We start from the raw sequence: 12,500 nt of genomic DNA, 5'->3' as shown, positions 1-12,500 counted from the left end.
CATGTAATGCCTTATAATGCCTTATAATACCCATTTAATGCCTTATAATACACATGTAATGCCTTATAATACCCATGTAATGCCTTATAATACCCATGTAATGCCTTATAATGCCTTATAATGCCCATGTAATGCCTTATAATGCCTTATAATACACATGTAATGCCTTATAATGCCTTATAATGCCCATGTAATGCCTTATAATGCCTTATAATACACATGTAATGCCTTATAATGCCTTATAATACCCATGTAATGCCTTATAATGCCTTATAATACCCATGTAATGCCTTATAATGCCTTATAATACCCATGTAATGCCTTATAATGCCTTATAAAACACACGTAATGCCTTATAATGCCTTATAAAACACATGTAATGCCTTATAATGCCTTATAATACACATGTAATGCCTTATAATGCCCATGTAATGACTTATAATACCTTATAATGCCCATGTAATGCCTTATAATGCCTTATAAAAGACACGTAATGCCTTATAATGCCTTATAAAACACACGTAATGCCTTATAATGCCTTATAAAACACACGTAATGCCTTATAATGCCTTATAAAACACATGTAATGCCTTATAATGCCTTGTAATACACATGTAATGCCTTATAAAACACTTATAATGCGTTATAATACCCATGTAATGCCTTATAATGCGTTATAATACATGTATAGTTTCTAAAGGCTGATTCAGGGTGGTACAGAGTGTGATACCTGTGGAATACTCCAGCCTGACACCATGAGAGGACGTGACTGTCTTACTGCAACCCATAGACAGGTCAAACTGCAGGAAGGAAGAGCCAGACACCTCAAAGTCCCAGCTCTCTGCGTACCGTGGCTTCTCTGGAGAGGCAGAGAGAGAGAGAGAGAGAGTTGTCATTTATAACGGCAGGTAGACTAGTGGTTAGAGTGGAGGGGCGGCAGGGAAGCCTAGTGGTTCGAGTGGAGGGGCGGCAGGTAGTCTAGTGGTTAGAGTGGAGGGGCGGCAGGTAGCCTGGTGGTTAGAGTAGAGGGGCGGCAGGGTAGCCTAGTGGTTAGAGTGGAGGGGCGGCAAGTAGTCTAGTGGTTAGAGTGGAGGGGCGGCAGGTAGCCTGGTGGTTAGAGTAGAGGGGCGGCAGGGTAGCCTAGTGGTTAGAGTGGAGGGGTGGCAGGTAGCTTAGTGGTTAGAGTGGAGGGGCGGCAGGGTAGACTAGTGGTTAGAGTGGAGGGGTGGCAGGTAGCCTGGTGGTTAGAGTAGAGGGGCGGCAGGGTAGACTAGTGGTTAGAGTGGAGGGGTGGCAGGTAGCCTGGTGGTTAGAGTAGAGGGGCGGCAGGGTAGCCTAGTGGTTAGAGTGGAGGGGTGGCAGGTAGCCTAGTGGTTGGAGTGGAGGGGCGACAGGGTAGCCTAGTGGTTAGAGTGGAGGGGTGGCAGGTAGACTAGTGGTTAGAGTGGAGGGGTGGCAAGTAGACTAGTGGTTAGAGTGGAGTGGCGGCAGGTAGACTAGTGGTTAGAGTGTTGGACTAGTAACCAAAACGTTGCAAGATCGAATCCCCCGAGCTGACAAGGTAAACATCTGTCGTTCTGCCCCTGAACAAGGCAGTTCACCCCACTGTTCCTGGACCGTCATTGAAAATAAGATTTTGTTCTTAACTGACTTGCCTAGTTAAATAAAGTGAATTACACTGAATGCCTACAGTGACATGCTTACTTACTGGCTCTAACCAATAGTGCAATTTTAACGTAAAAAATAGGTATTAGGTGAACAATAGATAAGTAACAAAATAAAAAACAACAGTAAAAAGACAGTGAATAAGGCTATATACAGTAGAGAGGCTTTATACAGTAGAGAGGCTTTATACAGTAGAGGGGCTATATACAGTAGAGAGGCTATATACAGTAGAGAGTCTATATACAGTAGAGAGGCTTTATACAGTAGAGAGACTTTATACAGTAGAGAGGCTATATACAGTAGAGAGTCTATATACAGTAGAGAGGCTGTATACAGTAGAGAGGCTATATACAGTAGAGAGGCTATATACAGTAGAGATGTTATATACAGTAGAGAGGCTTTATACAGTAGAGAGGCTATATACAGTCGAGAGGCTATATACAGTAGAGAGGCTATATACAGTAGAGAGGCTGTATACAGTAGAGAGGATATATACAGTAGAGAGGATATATACAGTAGAGAGGATATATACAGTAGAGAGGATATATACAGTAGAGAGGCTTTATACAGTAGAGAGGCTATATACAGTAGAGAGGCTATATACAGTAGAGAGGATATATACAGTAGAGAGGCTATATACAGTAGAGAGGCTATATACAGTAGAGAGGCTTTATACAGTAGAGAGGTTATATACAGTAGAGAGGATATATACAGTAGAGAGGCTATATACAGTAGAGAGGATATATACAGTAGAGAGGCTTTATACAGTAGAGAGGCTATATACAGTAGAGAGGCTATATACAGTAGAGAGGCTATATACAGTAGAGAGGTTATATACAGTAGAGAGGCTATATACAGTAGAGAGGCTTTATACAGTAGAGAGTCTTTATACAGTAGAGAGGCTATATACAGTAGAGAGGCTATATACAGTAGAGAGGCTATATACAGTAGAGAGGCTATATACAGTAGAGAGGCTTTATACAGTAGAGAGGCTTTATACAGTAGAGAGGCTATATACAGTAGAGAGGCTATATACAGTAGAGAGGCTATATACAGTAGAGAGGCTATATACAGTAGAGAGGCTATATACAGTAGAGAGGCTTTATACAGTAGAGGCTTTATACAGTAGAGAGGCTTTATACAGTAGAGAGGCTTTATACAGTAGAGAGGCTATATACAGTAGAGGGGCTTTATACAGTAGAGGGGCTTTATACAGTAGAGAGGCTTTATACAGTAGAGAGGCTATATACAGTAGAGAGGCTTTATACAGTAGAGAGGCTTTATACAGTAGAGAGGCTATATACAGTAGAGAGGCTTTATACAGTAGAGAGGATATATACAGTAGAGAGGTTATATACAGTAGAGAGGCTATATACAGTAGAGAGGCTTTATACAGTAGAGAGGTTATATACAGTAGAGAGGCTATATACAGTAGAGAGGCTATATACAGTAGAGAGGTTATATACAGTAGAGAGGCTATATACAGTAGAGAGGCTATATACAGTAGAGAGGCTTTATACAGTAGAGAGGCTATATACAGTAGAGAGGCTATATACAGTAGAGAGGCTATATACAGTAGAGAGGCTTTATACAGTAGAGAGGCTTTATACAGTAGAGAGGCTTTATACAGTAGAGAGGCTATATACAGTAGAGAGGCTTTATACAGTAGAGAGGCTATATACAGTAGAGAGGCTATACACAGTAGAGAGGCTATATACAGTAGAGAGGTTATATACAGTAGAGAGGTTCTATACAGTAGAGAGGTTATATACAGTAGAGAGGCTATATACAGTAGGGAGGCTTTATACAGTAGAGAGGCTATATACAGTAGAGAGACTATATACAGTAGAGAGACTATATACAGTAGAGAGGCTTTATACAGTAGAGAGGTTATATACAGTAGAGAGGCTATAACAGAAGAGAGTCTATATACAGTAGAGAGGTTATATACAGTAGAGAGGCTATATACAGTAGAGAGGTTATATACAGTAGAGAGGCTATATACAGTAGAGAGACTATATACAGTAGAGAGGCTATATACAGTAGAGAGGCTATATACAGTAGAGAGACTATATACACAGTAGAGAGACTATATACAGTAGAGAGGCTATATACAGTAGAGAGGTTATATACAGTAGAGAGGTTATATACAGTAGAGAGGTTATATACAGTAGAGAGGCTATAACAGTAGAGAGGTTATATACAGTAGGGAGGTTATTTACAGTAGAGAGGTTATATACAGTAGAGAGGTTATATACAGTAGAGAGGTTATATACAGTAGAGAGGTTATATACAGTAGGGAGGTTATATACAGTAGAGGGAATATATACAGTAGAGAGGTTATATACAGTAGAGAGGTTATATACATTAGGGAGGTTATATACAGTTGAGAGGCTAAATACAGTAGAGAGGCTAAATACAGTAGATTATATACAGATGTGAGGCTATATACAGGCACCGGTTCGTCTGGCTAATTCATGTGTGTGTGCGTGTGTGTGTGTGTGTGTGTGTGTGTGTGTACGCAGTAGCTTGACTCACTGTCTGTGGCATCGGAGTAGAAGGACAGAGCCGTGTCCAGAGACAAACAGTCCACTGTGACCTCTCCCCCCTGGACACGGTACCAGTTGTGTCTCAGAGGGGACGTCCCGGCGAACTTGTCATGGAAACCAGTCCTGGAACTGTCGTTCATACCGATCAGGACGTCATCCAACGCCCACTGGGCTGAGTGTTTACCTGCGGAGAGACAGAGATACTCTGTATGACGTTTGACCCTTGACCCTTGTCACCCTATTGACCTTTCCAGCACGTTTCCAGATTTAAAAAAATGGTGGATGCATAAAAGGCCAGCTTAGTTTGGTTTGGCTCGGCTCGGGCCAGTTGTGTGAAAGGTATAAGAGTAGTTCTATATCCTGTATACTGTGGACTGTAAGAGTAGATCTACTTCCTGTATACTGTGGGCTGTGAGAGTAGTTCTACTTCCTGTATACTGTGGACTGTAAGAGTAGTTCTATTTCCTGTATACTGTGGACTGTAAGAGTAGTTCTATTTCCTGTATACTGTGGGCTGTGAGAGTAGTTCTACTTCCTGTATGCTGTGGGCTGTAAGAGTAGTTCTACTTCCTGTATGCTGTGGGCTGTAAGAGTAGTTCTATATCCTGTATACTGTGGACTGTAAGAGTAGATCTACTTCCTGTATACTGTGGGCTGTGAGAGTAGTTCTATTTCCTGTATGCTGTGGGCTGTGAGAGTAGTTCTACTTCCTGTATGCTGTGGGCTGTAAGAGTAGTTCTACTTCCTGTATGCTGTGGGCTGTAAGAGTAGTTCTATATCCTGTATACTGTGGACTGTAAGAGTAGATCTACTTCCTGTATACTGTGGGCTGTGAGAGTAGTTCTATTTCCTGTATGCTGTGGGTGTCACAGATCCTTCTGGAACTTTCATTGTGCACACCAGGCCCCTGTTCCCGCTGATTGTACTTGTATATATGTGTCCGTTGTTCACCATGGTGCTGTCCAGTAGTGTTACCATGTCTGTTGGTCACCATGGTGCTGTCCAGTATTGTTACCATGTCTGTTGGTCACCATGGTGCTGTCCAGTAGTGTTACCATGTCTGTTGGTCACCATGGTGCTGTCCAGTAGTGTTACCATGTCTGTTGGTCACCATGGTGCTGTCCAGTAGTGTTACCATGTCTGTTGGTCACCATGGTGCTGTCCAGTAGTGTTACCATGTCTGTTGGTCACCATGGTGCTGTCCAGTAGTGTTACCATGTCTGTTGGTCACCATGGTGCTGTCCAGTATTGTTACCATGTCTGTTGGTCACCATGGTGCTGTCCAGTAGTGTTACCATGTCTGTTGGTCACCATGGTGCTGTCCAGTGGTGTTACCATGTCTGTTGGTCACCATGGTGCTGTCCAGTAGTGTTACCATGTCTGTTGGTCACCATGGTGCTGTCCAGTAGTGTTACCATGTCTGTTGGTCACCATGGTGCTGTCCAGTAGTGTTACCATGTCTGTGGGTCACCATGGTGCTGTCCAGTATTGTTACAATGTCTGTTGGTCACCATGGTGCTGTCCAGTAGTGTTACCATGTCTGTTGGTCACCATGGTGCTGTCCAGTAGTGTTACCATGTCTGTTGGTCACCATGGTGCTGTCCAGTAGTGTTACCATGTCTGTGGTTCACCATGGTGCTGTCCAGTAGTGTTACCATGTCTGTTGGTCACCATGGTGCTGTCCAATAGTGTTACCATGTCTGTTGGTCACCATGGTGCTGTCCAGTAGTGTTACCATGTCTGTTGGTCACTATGGTGCTGTCCAGTAGTGTTACCATGTCTGTTGGTCACCATGGTGCTGTCCAGTAGTGTTACCATGTCTGTTGGTCACCATGGTGCTGTCCAGTAGTGTTACCATGTCTGTTGGTCACCATGGTGCTGTCCAGTAGTGTTACCATGTCTGTTGGTCACCATGGTGCTGTCCAGTATTGTTACCATGTCTGTTGGTCACCATGGTGCTGTCCAGTAGTGTTACCATGTCTGTTGGTCACCATGGTGCTGTCCAGTATTGTTACCATGTCTGTTGTTCACCATGGTGCTGTCCAGTAGTGTTACCATGTATGTTGGTCACCATGGTGCTGTCCAGTATTGTTACCATGTCTGTTGGTCACCATGGTGCTGTCCAGTAGTGTTACCATGTCTGTTGGTCACCATGGTGCTGGCCAGTAGTGTTACCATGTCTGTTGGTCACCATGGTGCTGTCCAGTATTGTTACCATGTCTGTTGGTCACCATGGTGCTGTCCAGTAGTGTTACCATGTCTGCTGTGTGTTTTGGCTTTCGTGCCCTTGTGGATTGTGCAGATGATTACAGGTCTCGTCCCGTGTCTTAATCATTGTGCGAGTGTGTTATTTATTCGAGATTCTCCTCACTCTTTTGTTTGGTCTTCGTCCTCGTGCCTTTACACGGCACTCCGTAATTTGGGTAATTTGCTGTGGGCTATAAGAGGCAGGTATGACTCCTCACCTTGCTGTGGGCTATTAGAGGCAGGTCTGACTCCTCACCTTGCTGTGGGCTATAAGAGGCAGGTATGACTCCTCATCTTGCTGTGGGCTATTAGAGGCAGGTCTGACTCCTCACCTTGCTGTGGGCTAAAAGAGGCAGGTCTGACTCCTCACCTTGCTGTGGGCTATAAGAGGCAGGTATGACTCCTCACCTTGCTGTGGGCTAAAAGAGGCAGGTCTGACTCCTCACCTTGCTGTGGGCTATAAGAGGCAGGTCTGACTCCTCACCTTGTTGTGGGCTATAAGAGGCAGGTCTGACTCCTCACCTTGCTGTGGGCTATAAGAGGCAGGTATGACTCCTCACCTTGCTGTGGGCTATAAGAGGCAGGTCTGACTCCTCACCTTGCTGTGGGCTATTAGAGGCAGGTCTGACTCCTCACCTTGCTGTGGCTGCCACCAGCGGAACACTGTGTAGGGGGTCTTGGCGGCTGGAGGCAGTTCAATGGTCACCACCTGGGGTTCCAGGAAGGAGCCAAAGTCCAGCTCTCTCAGGAACTGCCACTGCACTCCGTTGTTGGTTGAGAACTGGACAACCACTCCTGGAGGACCAGATGAGAAAAGAGAAGGAGACGGGGGCAGGAGGAGAAGAGGAGGGGGAGGGGGAGGGAGAGGAGGAGGAGGAGAGGAGGAGAGGGGGGGAGGAGAGGAGGGGAAGAGGAGGAGCAGGAGGGAGGAGAGGAGGAGGGAGGAGAGTGAGAGGAGGAGAGGAGGAGAGGAGGAGAGGAGGAGAGGAGGGGGGGAGGAGGGAGGAGGAGAGGAGGAGAGGAGGAGGAGGAGGAGGAGGAGGAGAGGAGGAGAGGAGGAGGAGGAGGGAGGAGAGGAGGAGGAAAAGGATCTGCTGAAACACAAGGCTTCAATAGTTGATCAAATGGACAGGAGATACAGCTTGAGACCTGGAGCGACTGAATATAATCCACACTGCAGTGTCAGTGAACCGCCACACGGTGGAAGCAGAGAGACTCATTGAGTTCAGCTATGAGTTTAGAGAGAGAGAGAGAGCTTAAGTGGGACATCGACAGTGGCGATGGTGATGGTCAGTCACCTTCGTTGCGGGAGCGAGGTCTAGTGCAGGTGGGTCCAACGTTCTTCCCTCCGATTCGCGTGTAGAATTGCACCAGCCTACATGGACAGACGGACGGACGGGACGGACAGACAGACACACAGGGGGACACTGTTAGTTCACTGGAAACTGGAACGGGGGATCTACAGTTCCTTTTTTTGCAGGCTTTTGTTCCAGTCCTGCACTCATTGTCGAAACTGACCAAGAGTTTAGTTAAAGAGTTTAAGGAAGAAAAAGAACTCTGCAGCCTCCGTGGTGTAAAGCTGATCACCCAGGAGAACGTGCGTACTGACCGTGTGTTTGTGGTATCCAGGGTGACAGTCAGTGCCTGTCTTTTTCCAGAGCTGCTGAAGTACAGGGCTTTGCCCTCGCTGATGGTACCACAGCCGCCTCCAACCTGACCCCCACTCAGGCTCTGCCACAGCGGGCTCAGCTTGCTCTCAAAGCCCTCCACCAGCTCTGTGGGACTGGCCACTGCTGGCACACAGCTGTCCTGTTCCACTGGGGAACACGCAGACACACAAGAGAAAGCAACACATTGTTTATCACAATCACTAACACTGTTTTCAACAACTCCCATTCTCAACTATCAGAGATGTCCACTCTTCCTTCTCCATTTCACCATCTCTTTTTCTCCTCTCTCTCCCTCCCCTCTCTCTCTCTCTCTCCTCCTTCTCTCTACCCCCTCTCTCTCTCCCTCCCTCCCTCTCTCTCTCTCTCCCTCCCCTCTCTCTACCTCCCTCTCTCTCTCCCTCCTTCTCTCTACCCCCTCTCTCTCCCTCCCCCTCTCTCTCTCTTCCTCCTTCTCTCTACCCCCTCTCTCCCCCTCTCTCTCTCTCTCTCTCTCTCTCTCTCTCTCTCTCTCTCCCCCTCTCTCTCTCTCTCTCCCCTCCCTCTCTCTCCCTCCCCCTCTACCTCCCCCTCTCTGTCTCCCCCTCTCTCTCTCTCTCTACACCCCCTCTCTCTCTCCCTCCCTCTTTCTCGCTACCCCCTCTATCTCTCTCCCTCCCTCCCTCCCTCTCGCTCCCTCCCTCCCTCCCTCCCTTCCCCCTCTCTCTCCCTCCCTCTCTCTCTTCCCCCCCTCTCTCTCCCTCCCTCTCTCCCTCCTATTTGTTCCTCTCCCCTCTCTATCAGTACCTACCTGTATAGCCCATATCACAGAAGCATACTCCAGAGATGCAGTCTCCGTGTCCTCCACAGTGGTTGGGACAGGGCTCAGAGATGTAGACTCCGTCTAGGGCAAAGGCTGGAGCGTCCCGGTACACACTACTCTCCTGGAACCACCGGAACCTCGTTTTACTGAGTGGGGAAGTGGGTGGGGTAGAGAGAGAGGGAGGGAGAGAGAGAGAGGTGGGGTAGAGAGAGAGAGGGAGGGAGAGAGAGAGGTGGGGTAGAGAGAGGTGGGGTAGAGAGAGAGAGGTGGGGTAGAGAGAGAGAGAGGTGGGGTAGAGAGAGGGGAAGGGAGGTTGAGAGAGAGAGAGAGGTGGGGTAGAGAGAGAGGTGGGGTAGAGAGATGGGAAGGGAGGTAGAGAGAGAGAGAGGTGGGGTAGAGAGAGGGGGAAGGGAGGTAGAGAGAGAGAGGTGGGGTAGAGAGAGGTGGGGTAGAGAGAGAGAGGTGGGGTAGAGAGAGAGAGGTGGGGTAGAGAGAGAGGTGGGGTAGAGAGAGAGAGGGGTGGGGTAGAGAGAGAGAGAGGTGGGGTAGAGAGAGAGGTGGGGTAGAGAGAGAGGTGGGGTAGAGAGAGCGAGGTGGGGTAGAGAGAGGTGGGGTAGAGAGAGAGAGGTGGGGTAGAGAGAGAGAGGTGGGGTAGAGAGAGATAGTTGGGGTAGAGAGAGATAGTTGGAGTAGAGAGAGATAGTTGGGGTAGAGAGAGAGATAGTTGGGGTAGAGAGAGAGAGAGAGGTGGGGCAGAGAGAGAGAGGTGCGGCAGAGAGAGAGTTGGTGTAGAGAGAGAGGTGGTGTAGAGAGAGAGGTGGGGTAGAGAGAGAGAGGTGGGGTAGAGAGAGAGAGGTGGGGTAGAGAGAGAGAGGTGGGGTAGAGAGAGAGAGGTGGGGTAGAGAGAGAGAGGTGGGGTAGAGAGAGAGAGGTGGGGCAGAGAGAGAGAAGTGGGGTAGAGAGAGAGGTGGGGCAGAGAGAGAGGGGGTGGGGTAGAGAGAGAGGTGGGGTAGAGAGAGAGAGGTGGGGTAGAGAGAGAGAGGTGGGGTAGAGAAGGAGAGGTGGGGCAGAGAGAGGTGGGGTAGAGAGAGAGGTGGTGTAGAGAGAGAGAGGTGGGGTAGAGAGAGAGAGAGGTGGGGTAGAGAGAGAGGTGGGGTAGAGAGAGAGAGGTGGTGTAGAGAGAGAGAGGTGGGGTAGAGAGAGAGAGAGGTGGGGTAGAGAGAGAGGTGGGGTAGAGAGAGAGCGAGAGAGGTGGGGTAGAGAGAGAGAGAGAGAGGTGGGGTAGAGAGAGAGAGGTGGGGTAGAGAGAGAGGTGGGGTAGAGAGAGAGAGAGAGAGAGATGGGGTAGAGAGAGAGAGAGAGAGGTGGGGTAGAGAGAGAGAGAGAGAGGTGGGGTAGAGAGAGAGAGGTGGGGTAGAGAGAGAGAGGTGGGGTAGAGAGAGAGAGGTGGGGTAGAGAGAGAGAGGTGGGGTAGAGAGAGAGGTGGGGTAGAGAGAGAGGTGGGGTGGAGAGAGAGAGGTTGGGTAGAGAGAGAGAAGTTGGGTAGAGAGAGAAAGGTTGGGTAGAGAGAGAGGGATTTATTTATGTTTTATTTCACCTTTATTTAACAAGGTAGGCAAGTTGAGAACAAATTCTCATTTACAATTGCGACCTGGCCAAGATAAAGTAAAGCAGTTCGACACATACAACAACACATATATACACGGCTCAAAAAAATAAAGGGAACACTGAAATAACACATCCGAGATCTGAATGAATGAAATATTCTTATTAAATACTTTTTTCTTTACATAGTTGAATGTGCTGACAACAAAATCACACAAAAATTATCAATGGAAATCACATTTATCAACCCATGGAGGTCTGGATTTGGAGACACACTCAAAATTAAAGTGAAAAACCACACTACAGGCTGATCCAACTTTGATGTAATGTCCTTAAAACAAGTCAAAATGAGGCTCAGTAGTGTGGGTGGCCTCCACGTGCCTGTATGACCTCACGACAATGCCTGGGCATGCTCCTGATGAGGTGGCGGATGGTCTCCTGAGGGATCTCCTCCCAGACCTGGACTAAAGCATCCGCCAACTCCTGGATAGTCTGTTGGTGGATGGAGCGAGACATGATGTCCCAGATGTGCTCAATTGGATTCAGGTCTGGGGAACGGGCAGGCCAGTCCATAGCATCAATGCCTTCCTCTTGCACAAACTGCTGACACACTCCAGCCACATGAGGTCAAGCATTGTCTTGCATTAGGAGGAACCCAGGGCCAACCGCACCAGCATATGGTCTCACAAGGGGTCTGAGGATTTCATCTCGGTACCTAATGGCAGTCAGGCTACCTCTGGCGAGCACATGGAGGGCTGTGCGGCCCCCCAAAGAAATTCCACCCCACACCATGACTGACTCACCGCCAAACCGGTCATGCTGGAGGATGTTGCAGGCAGCAGAACGTTCTCCACTGCGTCTCCAGACTGTCACGTCTGTCATATGTGCTCAGTGTGAACCTGCTTTCATCTGTGAAGAGCACAGGGCGCCAGTGGCGAATTTGCCAATCTTGGTGTTCTCTGGCAAATGCCAAACGTCCTGCACGGTGTTGGGCTGTAAGCACAACCCCCACCTGTGGACGTCGGGCCCTCATGCCACCCTCATGGAGTCTGTTTCTGACTGTTTGGGCAGACACATGCACATTTGTGGCCTGCTGGAGGTCATTTTGCAGGGCTCTGGCAGTGCTCCTCCTGCTCCTCCCCGCACAAAGGCGGAGGTAGCGGTCCTGCTGCTGGGTTGTTGCCCTCCTACGGCCTCCTCCACGTCTCCTGATGTACTGGCCTGTCTCCTGGTAGCGCCTCCATGCTCTGGACACTACGCTGACAAACACAGCTCGCATTGATGTGCCATCCTGGATGAGCTGCACTACCTGAGCCACTTGTGTGGGTTGTAGACTCCGTCTCATGCTACCACTAGAGTGAAAGCACCGCCGGCATTCAAAAGTGACCAAAACATCAGCCAGGAAGCATAGGAACTGAGAAGTGGTCTGTGAACCACTCCTTTATTAGGGGTGTCTTGCTAAATGCCTATAATTTCCACCTGTTGTCTATTCCATTTGCACAACAGCATGTGACATTTATTGTCAATCAGTGTTGCTTCCTAAGTGGACAGTTTGATTTCACAGAAGTGTGATTGACTTGGAGTTACATTGTGTTGTTTAAGTGTTCCCTTTATTTTTTTGAGCAGTGTATATATACAGAGACAGAGGAAAGGGAGATATATAGATCTACAGAGATAGAGTGAAGGAAGATCTATAGATCTACAGAGATAGAGTGAAGGGAGATATATAGATATACAGAGATAGAGTGAAGGGAGATATATAGATATACAGAGATAGAGTGAAGGGAGATATATAGATATACAGAGATAGAGTGAAGGGAGATATATAGATATACAGAGATAGAGTGAAGGGAGATATATAGATATACAGAGATAGAGTGAAGGGAATTATATAGATATACAGAGATAGAGTGAAGGGAATTATATAGATATACAGAGATAGAGTGAAGGGAGATATATAGATCT

The 12,500-nt window shown here is 47.8% G+C and overlaps 1 protein-coding gene across 1 annotated transcript in view; it reads right to left on the bottom strand.

The window, feature by feature from the left end:
* The window catches only part of LOC135509781 (reelin), a 73,319-nt gene that overhangs the window by 42,651 nt on the left and 18,168 nt on the right, over positions 1–12,500 (bottom strand). Inside the window, 6 exon segments of the mRNA XM_064930680.1 lie at positions 731–859; positions 4,204–4,398; positions 7,098–7,256; positions 7,760–7,836; positions 8,071–8,278; positions 8,919–9,076. Coding sequence (XP_064786752.1) covers positions 731–859; positions 4,204–4,398; positions 7,098–7,256; positions 7,760–7,836; positions 8,071–8,278; positions 8,919–9,076 — 926 coding nt within the window.

The sequence above is a fragment of the Oncorhynchus masou genome, chromosome 22 (assembly GCF_036934945.1).
Source record: "Oncorhynchus masou masou isolate Uvic2021 chromosome 22, UVic_Omas_1.1, whole genome shotgun sequence".
NCBI lineage: Eukaryota > Metazoa > Chordata > Actinopteri > Salmoniformes > Salmonidae > Oncorhynchus > Oncorhynchus masou.
The sequence above is the reverse complement of the archived record's forward strand: the minus strand, read 5'-3'. Positions and strand labels throughout refer to the sequence as shown.